Source organism: Pavona decussata, unplaced genomic scaffold (genome assembly GCF_977016875.1).
Source record: "Pavona decussata unplaced genomic scaffold, jaPavDecu1.1 SCAFFOLD_381, whole genome shotgun sequence".
Taxonomy (NCBI): domain Eukaryota; kingdom Metazoa; phylum Cnidaria; class Anthozoa; order Scleractinia; family Agariciidae; genus Pavona; species Pavona decussata.
The window spans coordinates 2,500,001-2,521,945 of NW_028145755.1; the positions used below are offsets into that span (position 1 = coordinate 2,500,001).

Genomic DNA, 21,945 nt, shown 5'->3' on the forward strand with positions numbered 1-21,945 from the left:
CTGCTTTACACCGAATTCAATTAACAACAGGAATGGACGACACCAGTTTTGATCCCGTTGTTAACCTAACCTCCCAGTCCATGATATGTTGAGTGAATGAATTAAAAGGCTTCTCAATACACTCAGGGTCAACAACCCTCCCAACGCTTTTTATTCCGGCCGGTTTAAGTCTCCTGCTAACTACATTTCATCAACTGCACCAGACAAATGCCGAGCAAAACAGGTACTCATTCAGCTGGTTGAGAGTGCAAGGAGAAACCAAAAGTAACCTTAAAGATCTTACCGATCATAGTCCATAATAGTATTGAGCCTGTGAGCAATGGTAAGCACTGTGCGGTCAGCAAACTCTCGCCGAATCGTCTGTTGAATGAGTTCATCAGTTTCCAGGTCCACCGCGGCCGTGGCTTCATCAAGAACAAGGACTTTACTTTTACGGAGCAATGCACGCGCCAGACATACCAACTGCCGCTGACCAACACTATGGAAAACATTAAACGAAATTTGGTAACTACGGTGAATCAAATTACGGTACAAGCAATTAGACATTCCTAGTCTAAGGCCCTGTTCTAACTGTGTGCCCGGGCACTGAAAAGGTCGTGGTCCAGACTCTGGTGCCCAAAGAGCAATCATTTCTTCGTTCGTCCATTTAGCGCCTGACATTCACGGTGCCGAGAGTAAAAAAAATCTATGTTAAGACTAGAGTCCATGTTCGAGAACCGCACCCGACCATCAAGTCTGAACGGGGCTTAAGAGAAAAAAAGTAATCGACAACGTCACAGTTTAACCAAAGGAAACTTTATCACATCTTTGACATACCCATCAATGTTGAGAACAGTGCAGAATTGTGTACATGAAGATTTCTGGGTTTAGTTTTCGCGCCTTTGCAAAAGATAGATGTCGCGAAATTTATTACCCGCAAAAAATTACTTGGTCAAAGAAACTAACATATCATCGTCGCCAATGCTAGACTCTGGAGATGAGCGAACTTTACATGAAATACAACCTCAGTTCACTTCACTAAAGGCATTTTCGTTGTTCGCTAAATCCTTGCTTAATCAGCAATCTGTCTGAAACCCAATCATTTTTTAACCAAAAATTATCTCTAGAAAAGACAATTAATTCTATTTCATTTCGCAAAAATTTGATCCGACGGCCCCCCCCCCCCCCCCCAAGAAAAACATCCCCAAAAAGTATACCTTATGTTTTCTCCGCCCTCTAGGACGGGATGCTGAAGTCCCTTTTCAAGTCCAGTTACAAAGTTCTTCAGGTGAGTCACTTCAAGAGCGTTCCACAGTTCGTCATCAGCGTGTTTATCAAACGGGTCCAGGTTCATACGGAGAGAACCAGAAAACAACACGGGGTCCTGTGGGGACACAACAACATACTGTTAGGGGTAGGGTTGGGAATTAAGTGAACTTTTGTAAAAACAACGGTGGTTCCATGGAGAAACAATTCATAGACTGTTAAGAGAAGGGTAGGACATGCGCTTAAGACAAGCCACACAACCTGTGATATCAACACAACCTCAAACAATCCTTCACTCAGTCTTTGCACACAGTGCGTGCCTATGTTCTTACCTGAGGAATAATAGCGAGTCTTGATCGCAGATCCTGGAGTCCAATCTTGGCGATATCAATGCCATCTATAACAATCCTTCCTCCAGCTCTCTCCAGAATACGGAACAAAGCTAAAGTCAGCGTAGACTTGCCAGCTCCTGTGCGACCTACAATGCCGATCTGAAAGTAGGACACAATGTCACTGCACACAACCACAAGTAATACATTCCAAAAATGAACAACAATTTGATGGGCCCCTTAAGAACCAAGCTATCCTGGTAGCGGGCGAGAACAATTCAAATTTGTGGAGGATTGCACCATTTGGAAAGAATCAGAAGACTGCTTAACATGTGCACATGCTAACCAGGAGCCCAGACAAGGTGCATGAAGGTTGCTCTGGTCCTACACAGGACACTAAAACAAACAGCTTAATCAAAATCCCGGAATCTCTTCTTAAACATTAAGCGGTTCGGATGACCACGTAGAAATGGTGGTCTCGTCTTAAATTCGGGGACGTAAAAAGACGCACTGAGGACGTGACAAACCCTGGCTGTGACCACCCTCAGTGTCAGCGTGTTGTTGGCTTGGCGTGCTTCTCAGAAAGGCTTCTGACTGAATGAGACCACAACTCTGTTTAACAGCCAGAAGTCAATGGGGTTTGCCGAGCGATGGGAAAGACGTAGAACGTCGAACGTGGCGTAATTTCGTAACTTCCACGTAATACGTACCCTCTCCTTGTCTCTAATGACGCAGTTCATGTCCTTCAGTACCAGAGGCAGCTTCTCTCTATAACGTAGGTCAAAATTTTTCACCTCAATCCTCCCCTGGTCGGGCCACTCCTCAGGGGGACGGTGAGAGGGAATTATCCAATCAGCCTGTTGGAAAAAATAATTGTAATTACGTTAGAAAATTGCATTCTATAATGTAAAGCTTTAAAGGTTAAATTTTTCTTGGGCTTATGTATTAAAAAGAAAAGAGTAGAAAAGAAAAGCTAAAGAAGGTTTGAAAATTGAGATTACACTTATTACACAGGGGCGTAGCCAGGATTTTCTAGGGGGGGGGGGGGTTCCAAATTGGTTCCAACGAAAACGGTTGGTCTAAAATCCTTTCCGTTACGTACGTACAATACTTTGGCGTTTACGCTACGCAAACGGTGATGGACTGTTTTGCTTCGATTTTTTTGGTTCTGGAGAGCTGTTGGATCCGTCAGATGATGCGGAAGATCTATTACGTCTTTTGTTGAACAGTTGATCGAAAATATCAGCCATTTACCACTGCAAGAAAGAAAAATTCGCGGACTGCCGCCTTTAACGTCTTCACTCCGCCATTGCTCGACCCAGTCCCCTGTTTTTAACCTTCTTAGTGTATCGAATGAGCGCTTACATTCAGCTGACGTTATCGGCAACGTGCACAAAATGTGGATCAAGGTGTTGATGTTAGGGAAGAACTCTCGATCGCATGGGAAGGTTGGCATCCTCAGTGCTGCACCACTTTCTCTTCCATTGCAAGAGCTCAACATCAACCACATGAGGAGAAGGAAGATCGTTCTCATAAAACTCCAGCGCTGCTTCAATGTCAGGATTTCTGTCTCCGACGGCTACCAGCTCAGAAAGAAGATTAAAGAGGCTGGACAAGACAGCATCATTAGTAGGATTTAAGTATGTTTTCATCTCCGATTGTAGATGGTCTAGGAGGGGAATGGATTGTTGCGATGCTGCTGCTGATTGGATTGAATGCATCGATCTTTTGCAATCGGGACATTGTTATGAAAACCACGAGCTCGAACAACACCAATGGATCGTCTACTAATTTCGCGGGCATTTCTGCTGTGCACACACGTGCATCTTGTTACACAGGAATCAGCTCTGCTCATGTCTCCGAAAATGCAAGTGAAACGCAAATAGATACCACAATGACGTTCACTGTACTTATGGTAAGCATAGAACAAAACGAAGAATTACAGGAATCGAGAGTCCATTACACTCTTGTTGGGATAATATCACTGTTAAAAATAGGAGAGGGGAATTCCTTGACGCAGGAGGGGGGGTTCTGGAACCCCTGGAACCCTCCCCTGGCTACGCCCCTGTTACATCAAGGATACCCTGAAACACTAGTTTTCTCAGCGCAACTTTAAAACTTTGCAAAAAGTTTGCACTAGTCTATTGTAATAATGTCTGGGTTACACTGGTTTTATCGGTGAAACATAAGTTTGATTGGGGTTACACTGGTTACAGACCTCTCTAGTAATTGCTGTGTACTCCTTGATTCTTTCCACTCCAACAATATTAGTTTCCAGTTCACTCGTCTGCCTCACCATCCAGTTTAATACGCCCGTGATCTGGAAACGAACACAAACCAATGAACACTTCTTCAAGTCAAGTCAAGATAAGGTACGTTAAATATCAAAAAGTGTTTGTAATGGTTAAAAAACGTTTTGGGTATAATAACCCTTGTTCAGTGTGGAAGAAAACCCACACTTCCACACTGAAGAAGGATTATATACCCGAAACGTCTGTGTTTTTTTGAAACCATTACTGACACTTTTTGATATTTATTTTCATTTCAATCCAATCAGATATACATTTTCAAGTGTCACTCATTGTTGGTTTTGAAACGTGATGTATTTTACTTAATTTTTTATTCTTTATTTTTGGATGATTCTATGCTTTAGATATTACCGCGTAATTGTTCTTTTATCAATTAGATTAGCGCTCACACCTTACCGGTGGTTGACTAGCCCATAGTTGCTATGTCCGTTAGGGAAATGCGAAAGTCTCTAGGTTTTTCTGCGCACGTGCGCCTTTGTTAGATAAGCAAGCTTTCAATTCAGTTAGATCAGTTCTAGTGTAGAGTCTACGGTGTCAACTACTACTACTCGGCAAGCGGGCCACTCAACTCTATCTACACTGGTATCAGTCTTCTTCATTTAGTGCGTGTGCAAACCAAAGTGAGTACTGTCTTTTTCTTGTTTTTAGTTTTCTGTAATTCGGTTTATCGTTACTAGTTTCAGTCCTAGATTTTGTTCGTTATTAGATTTTTAGGAGTATCGTTGCCAATTTAGTTTTCGTATACTCGGAACGCTGTATTACTATTTTCGCTAGGTTTATATCATCAAGTAATTAGTTTTTATTGGTCGTAAACTGTTCAAGGATCGATTATCACTACATGCATGGTTTCTATCGTATTACTTCAATTTGTTACGCAATGTAGTAAGTGCAGATTAGTATCTTTCAGCTTCACATGTTATTGTATTTTTAATTGCTAGTCTATCTTAATTTTATGCTTATATGCGTTAGTTAAGTTCGGTTGTTTTTTCATTATTGTATTTCAGTTCGAACCGACACAACCGACATATCGACATATCATATCGTCAAATTGTCAAATCGTTACTCTGCAAGTTCGCAACTGACACTCAGCTTAATCGCTACGTGACCTGTCTACCTCAGTTGAACTTTGTATGGAACATTGACCTGTCTATTAAACTTTGTTTGCGTTTTAGTCAGAGTTTCTTGTCGAGTTCGTTTTTTACGCTACGCACTACTCTACCCGTGTTATTCATTTGGATTTTTGGTTTGGCATTATATCCTTGTGAATTACATTAGTTCGAATTTGGTTTGCACACGCACTAAATGAAGAAGACTGATACCAGTGTAGATAGAGTTGAGTGGCCCGCTTGCCGAGTAGTAGTAGTTGACACCGTAGACTCTACACTAGAACTCGGCAAGCGGGCCACTCAACTCTAATTTGACGCACCGTGAAGGAATTCGAAGAATTCGCTGACTAACTCACACCGTCAATCACTTCTGCGCCACGTCTTCTGCAATCTGTCGGTCATCACCTACCCGCGATAACGTTGACAGCTCGCTGCCGCAATTAATCGGATTAACACGTTGTAATGGCTTCCGGAAAAGAGCAATCACTCGAACAGTTGAAAGCCGCCCGCAGTTCCGCTAAATCTGACGTGACGGTAAAGGTGAATAAACTTAACGAGTTAATGGCTGCACGCGAATCCGCCGACGCCGTTCAAAGAGTTCAATTTGAACTTGAAGAAGTATTACGTGAATTTCAAATCGCTCACGAGGCTTACCACAGCCAAATTAAAAATGAAAAGGAACGTGAAGATTCTTCAAGATATTACAACTCGCTGTTAGAGCTAGCTTCGGAACTTGAAAGAGAAATTAGTTCATGGCTTACGGAACCTAATACTCGTAGACTGTTGACAGATTCAAGTGCTCATATCCTCCCCGATGATTCCGCGAGTAACGCTGGATTTGGTAACGCGTTCTACACGCGGTCAGGGCTCAGCTCATCGGTGAGAAGTTCGGCAAGCGCAAAGGCGAGATCCGCCGCGAAAAAGGCTGCCCTAGAGGCGAAAGCTGCTTCGCTTCAAAGACTACACGAGCTGCAAATAGAAGAACTTCGTCTTCAACAAAGAAAGGCTCGACTTGAAATTGAAGGAGAAATAGCCGAGGCCGAGGCCGAACGACAAGTCTATGCACAAGCCGAAGCTAACGAAAAACTAGAGGCGTATCATCATCGGGATGAAAGCAACCTAGTCCAACAACCACCTAAGCGGTCCCAGTACCAGTCTACACCTTTGGAACAAGGTCTCACAAACATTCACGAGCCGGCAATCATTCCCGAACACAAGCCGTCTTTTCATCCGGAAGAAACACCGCTGTCAGTAAAATTAAACCCTGAAGCACCTGAATGGCACCGTCCAGCTACACCCATTCAACATGGTTTGCTTGCTGATCGGACCGTTAGCTTTAAGGATGACTCTTTTCAACGGCTGGTGGAGACCCAAGACCGTCAAAACAGCGCCCTCCAGCAGCTTATACAACAGCAGCAAGCGGGCGTGATGGCGTTAACACTCCCCCAGCCAAGCATGCAAGTCTTCAGCGGTGACCCTCTCGATTACTGCGATTTCATGCGCGCATTCGAGCACCTTGTAGAACGAAAGACTTCAAGTCCGAGCGCTCGCCTCTACTACCTGGTTCAGTACACCTCTGGTCCTGTACAAGAATTAATGAGAAGCTGTCTCTCCATGCGAGAACAAGAGGGGTATACCGAAGCTAAACGACTCCTAAAGGCAAGGTATGGGCGAAACTACAAAATTGCCGCTGCCCATGTTAAACGACTGATTGATGGCCCTCCAATCAAATCTGAGGACGGAACCGCGCTCCAGCAGTTTTCGATACAACTTACAAGCTGCGTCAACACCTTAAAGGAAATCGGATACCTCGGCAAGCTCGACAATCCCGACAACCTCAAGAAAATCATCGACCGGCTTCCTTACAGCTTCAGATTAAAGTGGCGAGACACCGTCGATCGAATCGTAGAAAGAGAGGATAGAGACGTTACGGTGAAGGACATCACGGAGTTCGTGACCGCTAAGGCCAGAGCAGCTACTCATCCTGTCTTCGGAAAAGTCGTTAATGAGAGGCCAGTCAAGCCGCCAGTTGGCAAACCAAGAAGACAAGCAAGTGGCTTTTCAATTCAAGCCCAAGGAAAACCTCCATCTCAGTATAGAACGCCACCGAATGACTCGCCTCAGTGTACCATGTGTCGCGAAAGGCATTGGTTGCCTCGATGCAGCAAGTTTCGAAGGCAGTCTCTGCAAGAGAGACAAAAATTCGTCAATGAAAAGAAGCTTTGTAGCAACTGCTTTTCTGCCAGCCACTTCGTTCGTGAATGCCCCAAGGAAAGCTTCTGTAAAGTACAGGGATGTACCGGAAAACATTCGACCTTTCTTCACCCTAAGAGCGATCCCGCTACAGAAAAACCGAAAGCGAGCGAAGATTCAAACACCGAGCAGACGCCCGCCGTCAAGTCTAATTCAGCTAACAATGGATACGTTAAGTCAGACTATCCATCAAGCAGCACTGTAACGGGACTTGCAATCATTCCTGTCAAGGTCAAGGCTAAGGGACAGCATGGAACGGTGGAAACATACGCTTTCTTAGATTCTGGTTCAAACACATCCTTCTGTACGGAAGACCTGTTAGAGAAGCTCGAACTCAAGGGAACAAAAACGAAGTTGTCGCTGACTACCCTTCAAGGCGAAAACTCACCAATCGAATGTTCTTTGGTCAGCTTAGAAGCCTACGATCTAAGTGAAGAGAATGTCGTTCAATTGCCAATGGTCTACTCCCGGCCAAGTCTACCTATCTCCTCGGACGCTATCGCCAACCAAGAAGATGTCGAACGCTGGCCATACCTGAAGGGGATAAAACTACCACGAATAGAAGCTGAAATCGGTCTGCTTATTGGAAGCGACGTACCTGAAGCTTTACAGCCAAAGGAAACAAGGGAGAGCCTAAACGGGGGTCCCTTTGCAACTCGAACGATGTTAGGATGGGTGATAAACGGTCCACTGGGTAGAGACAAGCCCAAAGTTCCCACAGCGAACTTCATTCAAGCAGACACAACACTGGATCATCAATTTCAAGAATTCTGCAACCGAGAGTTCAACGACTCCTTCTATGAATCGAAACCGTCTATGTCGCTGAACGATAAAAAAGCTCTAGGCATAATGGAAGAAACCGTCAAGTTGGAAAACGGCCACTATCAAATAGCTCTACCATGGAAAACGTATCCTCCTCGCCTAGAAAATAACAAATCCTCAGCAGAGAACCGGCTGAGAACGCTGCGAAAACGACTTCAAAGAGAACCTGTGGTGCTAGAAAAGTACAAGGAATTCATGAACGATCTCATTTGTAAGGATTACGCCAGGAAGGTTGGAAGTCAAGAGCCTGGTCCGCTAGGAACTCACTGGTACCTCCCGCATCACCCGGTATTCAACCCACAGAAACCTGGTAAGATCAGAATAGTCTTCGACTGTTCAGCCAAGCACCGCGACACTTCGCTAAACGACCAGCTTCTACAGGGGCCGGACCTGACCAACACTCTGGTCGGTGTGCTGTCCAGATTCAGAGAGGATCATATCGCACTAATGTCCGATGTAGAAGCCATGTTCCATCAGGTGCGCGTCCGGCCGAGCGATTGTGATGCGTTAAGGTTTCTATGGTGGCCCGACGGAGATCTCGAAAGTCAACCGGAGGAGTACCAGATGCGAGTACACCTATTTGGAGGCGCATCTTCCCCAAGCTGTGCAAACTTCGCACTGAAGAAAACGGCGGAAGACAACAAAGCGGACTTCGACCCTGAAACAGTTGAAACCGTGAAACGAAACTTCTACGTGGACGACTGTTTGAAGTCAGTTGCCTCAGACAACGCCGCCATTCGACTAGCAGGACAGCTACGCGAACTTCTGTCACGAGGAGGTTTCAAGCTCACAAAATGGCTCTCAAATTCAAGAAAGGTTATCGAGTCTGTGCCGGAGTCCGAAAGAGCAGCGCTTGTCAAGAATTTAGACTTCGATCAGCTACCTGTGGAGAGAGCACTCGGCGTTCAGTGGAACGTATCTTCAGACAAGTTTGGCTTTAAAATCATCATTAAAGACAGACCAGCGACAAGAAGAGGCATTCTGTCAATCGTCAGCTCCGTCTACGACCCCCTGGGATTTGCTGCTCCATTCATACTGAACGCGAAACTGATCTTACAAGACCTGTGCCGCAACAAATTCGGATGGGACGATAAAATTCCAGCTGAGTACATGCATCGCTGGCAAGCTTGGCTGCAAGAGCTTCCCAAGCTTGAGCAACTTGAAATAGACCGATGCTTCAAGTCAGCTGACTTCGGAGAGATTTCCTCAAGCCAGCTACATCACTTTTCCGATGCATCACAGCAGGGTTACGGAGCCGTCACCTATCTAAGGATCACTGATCACCATGGCAACGTGAAATGTTCTTTCGTGATGGGGAAATCAAGACTTGCGCCGCTCAAACCTGTCACAATCCCGCGAATGGAATTATCGGCAGCTGTCATATCAACAAGGCTGGATAACATATCCCGAAAAGAGTTAAGCCTTCCAATCGATCAATCATTCTTTTGGACTGACAGCACCTGCGTCCTGCGCTACATTGAGAACCAAGACAAGCGGTTTCAAACCTTCGTTGCGAACCGAGTCGCTACTATTCATGACGCATCCACTCCATCTCAGTGGCACTATGTCGACACTCATTCCAATCCAGCGGACGACGCATCAAGAGGCGTGTCAGCGGTCTCTCTCCAACGCTGGATACATGGTCCAGAGTTCCTTATTCAGCCAAGCGAGGAATGGCCGCAGAGACCAGCTGACATGAGCAATACCGTTCCCGATGACGATCCAGAAGTAAAGAAAGATTCAACCGTGCACATGACCAAAGTTTCTGCCCCAGACCTCATGCAAGAAATCATTGACCGATTCTCATCCTGGGATCGTCTCAAGAGAACAGTGGCTTGGTTACTTCGATACAAGTCAACTCTCCATCGCTTCAGCAAGAAACGAAGAGCACAAGGAACTGTCGTTATAGAAACAACCAGTAAGATCGTCCCCATTACTGTGGCAGAACTAAACAACGCTGAAGTTGAAATCCTCAAGCGCGTTCAGAGCCAATGCTTCAAGGAGGAACGCGACTGCCTTAAATCAACGGATCAGCAGACCAACTCAAGTCATCAGAAAATAGTAAAGAAATCTAGCAGTATCTTCAAGCTCGACCCGATGATATCTGAAAATCTCATTCGTGTTGGAGGTCGCCTACAGCTAGCACCGATCAACAAAGACGCGATGCACCCAGTTATCTTGCCAAAGAAACACCATGTGGTCAAGCTCATCACTAAATACTATCACCACCTTTCAGGGCATTCGGGCCTAGAGTATACCCTGTCACTCATTCGACAGAAGTATTGGATTATCAATGCAAGATCAACTGTGAGAAACATTCTCGACGAGTGTTTCAACTGCCGTAAACGCCAATCACCCACGGCTCAACAAAAAATGGCGAATCTACCCGAAGATCGAGTAACACACTCGAAACCACCGTTCACGTACACGGGCGTGGACTGCTTCGGGCCCTTTGAAGTGCGACGCGGAAGGACCAAAGTCAAGCGATACGGCGTGATTTTCACTTGTCTGACCCTCCGCGCAGTCCACATTGAGGTGGCATCCTCGCTGGATACCGAATCTTTTATCAATGCGTTGCGGAGATTTATCGCGAGAAGAGGTCAGCCAGAAGAAATGAGGTCAGACAACGGAGGAAACTTCGTTAAGGGAGAGAAGGAGCTCCGAGAAGCAGTGGCTGAATGGAATCAATCGCAGATCCACAACTTTCTCCTACAACGCAGTATCAAGTGGTCGTTCAACCCGCCTGCTGGCTCTCACCATGGCGGAGCATGGGAAAGATGCATACGAACTGTCCGCAAGGTGATGAAAGCCCTGACGAAGGAGCAAGTACTGGACGACGAAGGCCTAAACACCTTAATGTGCGAGGTGGAGTCCATAGTGAACGGCAGGCCCATTACTAAGCTGTCAGACGATCCACGTGACCTCGAGCCTCTGACACCCAATCACCTGCTGTTGCTGCGCGCGGGACCTTCAGTTCCACCCGGAAAGTTTACCAATCACGACAACTACAGCAGTCGGAGATGGCGACAGGTACAGTACCTAGCGGATGTTTTCTGGCGTCGCTGGGTTCGAGAGTACCTACCTTCCCTACAAGAGAGGCAGAAATGGCATAAGCAGCAGCGAAACTTTGCAGTGGACGATGTCGTGTTAGTCCTCGACGATAACAAGCCGCGCAACTCCTGGCCACTCGGTCGGATCCTGGAAGTGTACAGTAACCGCAAGGATAGACTTGTGCGCTCTGTCAAGCTCAAGACCACTACATCTGAGCTCGTACGACCAGTGGACAAGATTGTGCTTTTGGAGGCTGCTGCTGTTTCAAACCACAATGATTAGAACACACAACGGCATCCTTCAGTATGGATGACATGAACACTGTTGGACATTTTAATTGATTTAGTTTTGTTAGTTAGATAATATCGTGTTTCAAACCCTTCTTTCTTTCTTCTTGTAAAGGCTAACCTGCAGTACCGCCTTTAAGGGGCCGGAATGTTGGTTTTGAAACGTGATGTATTTTACTTAATTTTTTATTCTTTATTTTTGGATGATTCTATGCTTTAGATATTACCGCGTAATTGTTCTTTTATCAATTAGATTAGCGCTCACACCTTACCGGTGGTTGACTAGCCCATAGTTGCTATGTCCGTTAGGGAAATGCGAAAGTCTCTAGGTTTTTCTGCGCACGTGCGCCTTTGTTAGATAAGCAAGCTTTCAATTCAGTTAGATCAGTTCTAGTGTAGAGTCTACGGTGTCAACTACTACTACTCGGCAAGCGGGCCACTCAACTCTATCTACACTGGTATCAGTCTTCTTCATTTAGTGCGTGTGCAAACCAAAGTGAGTACTGTCTTTTTCTTGTTTTTAGTTTTCTGTAATTCGGTTTATCGTTACTAGTTTCAGTCCTAGATTTTGTTCGTTATTAGATTTTTAGGAGTATCGTTGCCAATTTAGTTTTCGTATACTCGGAACGCTGTATTACTATTTTCGCTAGGTTTATATCATCAAGTAATTAGTTTTTATTGGTCGTAAACTGTTCAAGGATCGATTATCACTACATGCATGGTTTCTATCGTATTACTTCAATTTGTTACGCACTGTAGTAAGTGCAGATTAGTATCTTTCAGCTTCACATGTTATTGTATTTTTAATTGCTAGTCTATCTTAATTTTATGCTTATATGCGTTAGTTAAGTTCGGTTGTTTTTTCATTATTGTATTTCAGTTCGAACCGACACAACCGACATATCGACATATCATATCGTCAAATTGTCAAATCGTTACTCTGCAAGTTCGCAACTGACACTCAGCTTAATCGCTACGTGACCTGTCTACCTCAGTTGAACTTTGTATGGAACATTGACCTGTCTATTAAACTTTGTTTGCGTTTTAGTCAGAGTTTCTTGTCGAGTTCGTTTTTTACGCTACGCACTACTCTACCCGTGTTATTCATTTGGATTTTTGGTTTGGCATTATATCCTTGTGAATTACACTCATCACCTACGAACTTTCCTTTCACCGTTGATTTTAGGTACATTAACTTGTGGTTGATAATGGCAACGTAAGACATTAAGCAGTGCCCATTACTTAGCTTGGCATTTCACAAATCCGTGTGGGAAATAAAGATGGTATATTTGTGTGAACGCTGTACAAAGAAATGGCTGATCAACATATTAACAAACAGTTCCAACATGTTGACCATTCCTTTTCACATCATTGCAATGCCTCTGTAATCATGTAATGCCTAGTCTCTGTAATGTATGGTAAAGCTAATAAACTAATAAAATAAAATATCACGACGTTCGACAATGCCAGCTTGTGTTTGTCAGCACGATTTCATTTTGACTGCAGTAGTAAAAAAATCGAATGATGGCTGATTTAGAAAATCATTTAACTAAAAATACATATTGTATAGTATTAAGGAAACCTGTTCAAAATCTAATTAATACCAAGACATTATTATCAACTACAGTATATTGAGTGTTTGCTTCAACAAATTCTCGAACTCAAACTACAAAATTCGTAACGCACAGTCCATCTAACCTGTAATGCATATGCCACAGACAGCCCAACAAGACCAGGCGCTATGGTCTCTCTCGCTATAACAGCAAACAACGAAGCAAAGAACAGAATTGCAGCTCCTATAAACTCTAGACGCAATGCTAACCACCTGCGAAATGAAAGGATTTGAAAATACAATTATTTTATGAAACTCCCTGCTTGGTGCATCCCGCGTTGTTTTAGATAGCCCAACGACGAAAAAGGATTTTAGAAAAATAATCTCTTGAGCTACAATGTTGAATTAGAGAATTGAACCAGCAACAGTTAACGTTAACGCACTGGAAGTTGGAAGCCAGTCATCCGAGCGCTTTTCAAAACCCACTCCACCCCAGTGGAGAATTGGTGCTGCTTAATTTTAGAGGGGACTCAACAAAAGGCTGCAGGGCGAGGGAGGGGTACCTTGCTGGCAAAAAAATAATAAATAAGATTGCATAAAAAATTGGGCTGTTGTTGCTGCACTGTATGCTGACAGCAGTAGATATACTCCGGAGATGAAGGTTAAAACTGGTCAAATGAGCAACTGAAAAAAAGACATGTTACCTTACAATTAACAATGTATTGAACCAGTTACCTGTTTGCACAGATTCCAGGATAATGCGCCACATGTGCGTCATCTAATCGCCGATGATTTTCCGTGATGAACCTGCGCTGCTGTGAAAAAGCACGGATAGAGCTGGTGCCATTTATGGTTTCAAAAAAGTGATTATAAATTGGCGACCTGCTCACGGACTCAATTCTTCTTAGTTGACGTGAGGATGACACGTATAATCTCTGGAAAAATCAATCGAGTGAATAATTAGTTAGTTAGACAAGTCATTCAATCAATAAGTCTGCAAGTGAGTTTGAATGTCCATGAGTTGGTCGTTCATACAGTCAGCCAACCGATAATAACATCAGAAAGATTTGGCTCGACAGTGTCTTGCTGCATGTCATTATCTGAACACGAGGAGAAGAGAAGAAGGTGGAGGAGCCGTGATCCTTCATCAGCCATTACCGTTCAGACCTTCGCCTGCAGCCCCGTGACCTGCCTGGGTCAGTCGCTTAGTCCTTGTAAGTCACCATACATATACATATATACTTTAGTCCTCCCAAGAGGACTTTTCAGAATAAAGGTACAAATAAAACAAATTTATAAAACTTAAAATACTATTATTGATGTCCTGTCAAGTCTCTATAAATTTTGAGTTCAAGTCTATCTTCAGACAACGTTTGAAGTCGTTGAGTGTCGGTTTCAACTTGAGGGCTGGGTCTAATGAGTTCCAAAGTTTAACAGTTCTGAAGTAGAAGGTTCGTTGCCCCGCGGCGGTTCTGTACAGGGGGTCTGTAACATCAGGGAGTTCCTCGTTGTGGGTTTAGTTATGCTAGCTCGTTGGGTATATTTCGAGAATAAGGAGTCCGGCGCATACCCGGTCATACATTTAAGGCCATGATTGCATGACGATAGTATAAATGCTGTCCCACTGGTAGCCAATTTAGCTCTTTAAGGATGGGGAGATTTGATCGTACTTCCTTGTGTTGATAATAATACTCGAGCCGCAAAATTCTTTCTGCACAGCTTGGATGAGGAACCAGGCACCTTCCACAGGCACGAATATGTAGACTTGGACTCGTTTCACTATCTTTTTCAGCGAAGTCACTACTACCACAAATGAAACGAATGGTTTTCAAATCTCATTGTAAACCCCAAACTCTAATCCATAAAGCACAAATCCAAGCAGCAAACCTTTCGCTTAAATAAGACATTATACCATCATGAAACTGAAAAAGCATAAAGGATAAACGAGACCTTCAAACCTACCTGAATGAAAACGTACAAAGCACCCAATGGTAAAACGCACGTGAGAAATAACGGCGTGGAATAACTGATCACAAATATAGTGCCAAGCGTAGCTAGGAACGTTCTTAGAAACATAGTCAGAGAACGAGGAATCTTATCATCCACAGAATCAACGTCTTTGGAAAATCGGTTTATAACTCTGCCAAGTGGGGTGCTTTCAAAAAACTGCATAGGGAGATGCATGACATTGATCAGAAGTCCGTGATGCAAAGTTCTCGCGGCTTTCATAGAGCTGTAAGCTAAAATAAGGCTCATGGCGCTGACAAGGAGGACTTGCCCCAACCCGAGGACACCGTAAACACCAAGGAATGTGTCACGCTGTGCTGATGTCGTGACATTGGTGGAGCTCCATTTTGCTAGCCATATGCGTGACGCAATGATGGAAGCTTGGCCGCCGAGACCGCAAAGAAGAATAACTAAGGAGCAGAGAATTCCTAGGCTGCAAGCATACGCCATTAGAACAGAGAATTTCACCTGGTGAGAGAATATAACAAAAATGGATGAATTAGCGGACGGATTCGCCACTGAAATCTGTAAGAATACGACGACGTCTTCCAACAGGTCTGTGCCAATAGAACCGAAAGATTATGTGAGACCTCGACTGCGGCTCAAGTTCACATAACTTTTACAATTCTCTTAAACTTTTCCGGATTACTTACCCTTCCTGTCTGCGACCTTTCGTCTGAAGTCGTCCTTCCTGTCCCGCGTCTCTCTTTTCTGTTCTCTATTAGAGATTCAGAATTTCTCGATTGTCCATTTTCTGGTAAAGCCTTGTTTTCCTTTTCACCATCTTCTGGCGCCAAAATACGAATGGTTGGATTATCAGCAGACGCTGATGTGTTGTGCACGTGACTTAGCACGTGACTATCCTCCTCAACCACTGACAATAAACTATTCACCGACACACCGCTGATCATACTTTGTCGCTGGTGCTGTGTTGGCTTCACTTGTAAAAGCGTTCTATCATCTTCTTCAGTTTGCTCATTAAATACAGGTTCATCCTCAAAAGCATAATCCGCATCCACTCCTTCAATAACAGACAAGAAGCTGTTTAACGATCGTAAGCTGGATACACTGTCTCGCTTTTCCAATTGTTTATTAGGAGAATGTCTTCCGGCGTGCTTATCTACGACAAGTCTGCCTAAGTTAACCTCGCTGTGAGATTTGGCTGCTTGATGACGTGGTTGTAGCTGGTTGCCTAGGAGATGACAGCTGATTGAACGCTGATAGGCCACTTTCCTTGATTGTTTGTCTAGATTTTCAGATGCATCGGGGCTTGGTAATAAGCTGCCTTCTTGTTCTCTCTCCGCTAAAAAGCAACAAAATTAAGTTATCAACAAGTAAACAAGGCAAAAGTCTAAGGCCCTGGAACGAGACAAAGACATGATCTTCTGTACACCGACACTGAACTACAGGGTGACTCGTGGTGAAGTAGGCCATTCACTAGGCTCATGTGCGATACACTTAACTACAAGGAAAAATGCCAAGCCCCTGACAGAAGTCAAACACGTGATCATCTGTACACCGGCCGGATGCTCTAAACACTGAACTGCAGGTTGACTAGTGACGAACTAGGTCTAAGAACTTATTTCACCTCGGTAAAAACATATAACACACAGAGTGCTAGTCGAACCGACCTAAAAATATATGCAATAACGAAAATGGTTGAAATGGAAAAAAAAGATACTTCTATATTTATGTATAGACGATGTAATGTAATATAAAAGCAGCTGGTGAGTAACGATTGAAAAAAAAAAACATTAAAAAGAATTATATTAACTGATGTAATTAATGAAAATCCTCAGATTATTACAACTTAAAATTGTGTCGTCACGACAGTTCCGTAATTTAGGCCCTAAATATCTAGCCCATTTACTTGGCTCACTTGTGAATAAGGTTTCAAGAGGAGACAAAACTGGTTCAAATTAACACCATTACTTACTTGTACCGTTGTTATGGCGATCATTTTGACCCACATAGGTATCGAGGAACTCAGCAAACCATCCCTGGGTGGACTTCAGCTCTACATATGTCCCCACCTACAAACCAAACATAGCAACCAAACAAATTTCTCAGTTTTGCACTAGTTAGAAAGCTTTTTTATTTTTTCATTCTCCCGTGTGCATTCACTATTTTTCGCGAGCACCTGACCGCCGATCCATAAAAGGATAACAATAGTCCATTCCCGAGTTGCTTTGAACCTCATTTTGAGACTAAGTGCAAAGTTTTTATTATTAACATTAGTTTATGCGAACAAAACCAATTTTCACACGAAAAGCTTTGTACTTAGCCTCGTTTTCATAATGAGGTTCACAGCAACTCGGCAGCGGCTTATTTCAAAACAGCGCATACCTCGGAAACTACGCCATCTTGAAGCACAATGATCTGGTCCACATAAGGTAAGTATTGCAGTGCATGCGTCACAAGAATACGAGTCTGAAATGAAAGTTGAAAATTATTGTGGGTTTATTTCTGAACATTTCTGCTTTTGTAACTTTTTTCGTTATCTGTTGTTTGGCCAGCAACGTTAGGGACTTTAAGCAACCACGACGGCAACGCCAACGAAAACGTCACTTGAAAATAAGTTCGCTTAACTTGCACGACTTCGCGGTTTTTCCTCGTGCAACTTGTACAATGAAGCCGAACTATCCTGGGACACAATTGGTAGGAACGGCGTTCAAGTTGAGACCGAGAATGAAAAATTCACCGTCGTGTGTTCCTGTTCTCCACAAAACTTTACAAGTAAATTTATTCATTTAACGTTGTTGTTTTGCTCAGGAATTCGAAATGTACCAAAATTTATAACACACGTGCATTCATTGTTTTGCTCATTAAATCCTATTGTTTTACGGCATTCTCGTTGCCGTCATCGTCGTATCAGCTTAAACCCCCTAAACCATTTCTAGAGAAAGCTATACTGGGAAAGAATTGCAAGCAAAATACTTGTTTGCCAATGAAAACACCTTTAATAACAGATACCATTTGCAGTTTCTTGGCCCATCGTTTGCTAAATAGTTTGTAGTATGAAAAGAAAGGACAAAACGTTGCAGAAATCAATCAAAATATTTGGATTCTTTCTTCCACACCTTACAACTGTTTTGAGTCAGTTACTAAGTTGTGCATTGAAAAATGCGCACTGGAAAGAACGCAGTTTAAATTCCTGTATTCGAATAACTAAAACAATTTTATTAGTGCACAACCTTTTCTTTAAGTAGGCCCTCAGATCCAATCACGTGATCAAAGATATGTTTTCCTACGTGTGAATCTACAGCACTGAGTGGATCATCTAACAGGTAGATATCAGCATCAAAATACACTGAACGAGCCAAGCACACTCGCTGTTTCTGTCCCCCACTCAGGTTTATACCCTAGAAAAAAAAAGTTAAATATAGTTAAACCAATTCTAACGTAATTCACTCTTGTCAGTCAAAAGAAAAACAAAATATATATCGTCATGCACCAGGACGAACTTGAAGCGGAAGGCTGTGTACAAAAGAAAGCTGAGAAGCAACTTATTTTATTCTCTTTTTCTATTATTTTATTCTCACTTCTGGTTGGCAAAGAAAACAATTACCTTGCTCTTCAGGAGCGCTTCGCAAATGGGAATGAAAGTTATTACATCCTATAACCTCAAATGTTCAATCCAGATATGAATGAAACGAAACAGCATCTACCTCGAGCTTACTAAAAAAAACATTTCGTACCTTTTCACCAATTTCCGTCAAATCTCCCGCAGGTAAAACCTCAATGTCAGGATCAAGGGCGCACGCGGTGATCACGTGCTCATAACGCTCTGGGTCACGTGACTGACCAAACAGCACATTTTCTTGTAGCGTTGCATTCTGGATCCAAGCTTGCTGAGGAACATAAGCGGTTTTTCCCTGGAAAAGTTAAAGACGTCGAAACGAGAAAGGAATGCTTTATAGCATTTAATCACAATAATTGACTGACTGATGGATCAACACAGGACCGTTACTTAGGTAAGTGAAGTAAAAGGAAGTTTTCTTTTTGCATTGACCATTTAAAACTCATTAAATAAATTATTTCATGCACAAAAACAAACAACAGTTGTACCCTATATCAAATCAGAGTCGCTTTAGCAACACCGCATTTAAACTGAAAAATATAACAAATAAAAAATAAAAAAACAAACCTGGACGTAAACTCTTCCATCTAGTTTCTCCGTTTCTCCGAGAAGAGAAGACAAGAGAGTAGATTTTCCACATCCAACCTGACCAACCACTGCAACAAGTGAGCCACTGGGAATATTTATATTGATGCTGCATAAGGTGAACAATAATAAAAATTAAGATAACGCAGAAAAGAGATTTGCCAATTGTAGTTTGCCCAATCAGATGGAGATACCTTTAATAAGAGATACCAATTGCAGTTTCTTGGCCCATGCTATGCTAAATAGTATTAGTTTGAAAAGAATAACGCCAAAAAAGAGACTGATGAAAATTTGCCAAACGTTGAAGTTTCAGAATTCACGCCACAATATTCCAAAACAAAGAAAAGAAAACAACTGTAAATACTGTAGACAACTGTAAATTAAAGGCCTGCCTAGGAATTGAATATGACAAAAAAGAACAGACTATCAAACAGGCTTGTCACAAACTTGTTATTTCTTACTTTCTTAAGACAGGAAGGTCATCAGTTCTGTTCCAACAGAAAGTTCCATTCTCAATGCGTACAGCTAGATTGGAACCTACCGACAGAAGGACGTAAAGTTAACACAACGACCCCAAAGGTAAGTAACCGTCTCTTAAATTACAAAAATAATGCCTTCCCTCTACTACTAACTTTGCTTTTCCGGAGCTGTGAATCTGGTTAGCAAAGACATGTATTTGATGAATTATGATTTGAAAATCCAATTGATTGACTGACTGACTGACTGACTGACTGACTGACTGACTGACTGACTGACTGACTGACTGACTGACTGATTGATTGATTGATTGATTGATTGATTGATTGATTGATTGATTGATTGATTGATTGATTGATTGAAAACAACCCCAGAGTACATTTTCAAGATGTCACGACATGTACGTTTATTTCAAATGCTTGTTCAAGAACTTTACAACTCAGCATACTGTATTTGGAGAATGGTTAAAGCCAATCAATTTAGTCAGTTAGTCTCAGTTCTTCCTGATAAGAGCATTATTCCACAGCCATCTTGAAGTAAGTTTAATTTAAACAAATATATATATCGCACTCCTCGCGATGGCCAGACGAGCGAGAGAAAGACTAAGCCATGAGAAGTCTTTAAATTATCTCAGGGATAGTAGTCTAGACGCGTGAAAATTGCGTGCACCTGCGCGATCATCTGCTTCACTAACTGAAATGGTGTAAGAGAGCACTATAGGGCTTTAATTACATGTGACTTACAGTGGGGTAAGGGCATGTTCCGTATGACGTTATCATGCTGTAATTCACCAAGTTTTAAAAACTCTTCCAGACGATGAAATGAGACTTGAGCCTGCATGAAAATACGGTCGATAAGTAACAGCAACAAGTGAACATGTTGTGTATTTTCGGAGCTTATTGGCGGCAGTGGCTGCATGGCCGCAGAAATTGCTTCCACGAAAGAACGAGGCAGTATGACGTTTGAGGATAAAATCATCTGATTTCATTTGAATTGGAGGACAGATGGTTTAATCCTGGCTTTTACTCTCATGTAGTGTATTATGGGAATCTAGTTAAGAAGTGCTGGTGTTTTTTGTTGCTTGAGTGAAGTATAGTTATAAACATACATTGCAGAGCCATGACAACAAAAACTAAAACTGTGGTCCCAAATGTGTCCGTTATACTAGTTAGCTGTACCTAACCTTGTGTAGCCTTCCTCGCAGTCACGCTCTTTTGGCTCGTCACACAATCTTCCTTCCCCAAAAAGAAAGATTGCATGATGAGCCAAAAGAGCTTCTTTGGGTGAGGCTATACCTTGTGATATCGACCTGGAAATTGTCAGATATTTCAGTCACCTGAATGAAGTTCACTATTACTCTTGGAAGCATAAGGAGAGGAAAGCGCAGGATATTGAACAATGAGATTGCTACAAAGGCTTTAGCGGCAGTCAGCTCGTTGCCTAGTAACACATACACAGTGAAGGTAGCAAGAGAAACCTGTAGGAGAAGGCAGATAGGAAAAACCATCAGTCAACATTCAAGGTGCTGTGTCGCCTATTTTTAGTAATTACTTTAAAAAGCTAAAAGGCAAACGGGAATCAAGGAAACTCCCACATAAAGCTTCAGTTTTTAACGTTACTAACTACCAGTTTCTTGTACTACAAATAAGTGCCTTTTGTAATGAATGGTCAGGGTAGAAATGGAACACACCTTGAAAAAATTGAGCCTTTTTTTTTCAATTGATTTGTGCCTTGAAAAGATTGCTAAACCTCAATCTCGAACAAAACTAGTTGAGAAAAATGCGAATTGTGCGTATAGATTTGTTGTTGTTGTTGTTGTTTTGCAGTTGCACAGGTGCAAAATGTATACTTTCCATTTACACTCAGATTTGATAGATTTACAAATTTTCTCACCAGAAACGGAGCAGATATGAAGGTGAAGGAGACTGCAGCATTAAGGTACTTGCTGTTGGTAAGGTGGTACAGTTCTTTATTTCTGATCGAAGTGATCTTGTTAATGAATGATTCTTCCCAAGCGTACAGCTTAAGCACCTAGAATGTGCAAAGAAAGCTTGTTATCTCTGATCAATTTGCACATTTTAAAAGTACAAAAATAGAAGCCTCAAAAACTGCCAGTATTATTATATAGATGGTAATTAGGGTCAGTAGTGCCCCAGGGTTCAAAATAAACCGGTGCATAGAATACTGTGGTGATGGTGGTGTTTGGTTCAAAATTTATAATAATTTCTAATCAGGTGTTATAAGTAGCCATCTGTGGACTTTTACAGCGTTTGGAGAGTTTCCCTCATTTAAAATTCTTTGGCCACATACTGTGGAACAATGTTGTGGGTGCAGATTCTCAA

At 42.6% G+C, this 21,945-nt stretch overlaps 2 protein-coding genes across 3 annotated transcripts in view; one reads left to right on the forward strand and one right to left on the reverse strand.

The window, feature by feature from the left end:
* Positions 1-21,945, reverse strand: part of LOC146452114 (multidrug resistance-associated protein 1-like) — a 32,412-nt gene that overhangs the window by 976 nt on the left and 9,491 nt on the right. The window contains exons 10-27 of one of the 2 annotated variants that reach the window (XM_085098383.1): positions 21,497-21,634; positions 20,940-21,080; positions 20,347-20,437; positions 19,588-19,663; positions 19,109-19,235; positions 18,660-18,836; positions 18,156-18,323; positions 17,308-17,391; positions 16,904-16,994; positions 15,615-16,264; positions 14,917-15,429; positions 13,690-13,889; positions 13,101-13,227; positions 3,793-3,894; positions 2,285-2,431; positions 1,578-1,736; positions 1,197-1,363; positions 284-478 (exon numbers count right to left, since the gene is read on the reverse strand). In XM_085098383.1, coding sequence (XP_084954509.1) covers positions 284-478; positions 1,197-1,363; positions 1,578-1,736; positions 2,285-2,431; positions 3,793-3,894; positions 13,101-13,227; positions 13,690-13,889; positions 14,917-15,429; positions 15,615-16,264; positions 16,904-16,994; positions 17,308-17,391; positions 18,156-18,323; positions 18,660-18,836; positions 19,109-19,235; positions 19,588-19,663; positions 20,347-20,437; positions 20,940-21,080; positions 21,497-21,634 — 3,353 coding nt within the window. Of the gene's footprint in view, positions 1-283; positions 479-1,196; positions 1,364-1,577; positions 1,737-2,284; positions 2,432-3,792; positions 3,895-13,100; positions 13,228-13,689; positions 13,890-14,916; positions 15,430-15,614; positions 16,265-16,897; positions 16,995-17,307; positions 17,392-18,155; positions 18,324-18,659; positions 18,837-19,108; positions 19,236-19,587; positions 19,664-20,346; positions 20,438-20,939; positions 21,081-21,496; positions 21,635-21,945 lie in introns of both variants that reach the window. The other variant, XM_085098382.1, reaches the window with a different exon arrangement.
* LOC146452115 (uncharacterized) lies at positions 5,301-12,449 on the forward strand. Its single transcript, XM_085098381.1, has 2 exons — positions 5,301-11,898; positions 12,283-12,449. The coding sequence occupies exon 1, from the start codon at positions 5,452-5,454 to the stop codon at positions 11,395-11,397; it is 5,946 nt and encodes a 1,981-aa protein (XP_084954507.1). The 5' UTR covers positions 5,301-5,451; the 3' UTR covers positions 11,398-11,898; positions 12,283-12,449.

Bases quoted from the DNA above. Each gene is read 5' to 3' on its own strand.
- LOC146452115 (XM_085098381.1), top strand. From the start codon at position 5,452: ATGGCTTCCGGAAAAGAGCAATCACTCGAACAGTTGAAAGCCGCCCGC.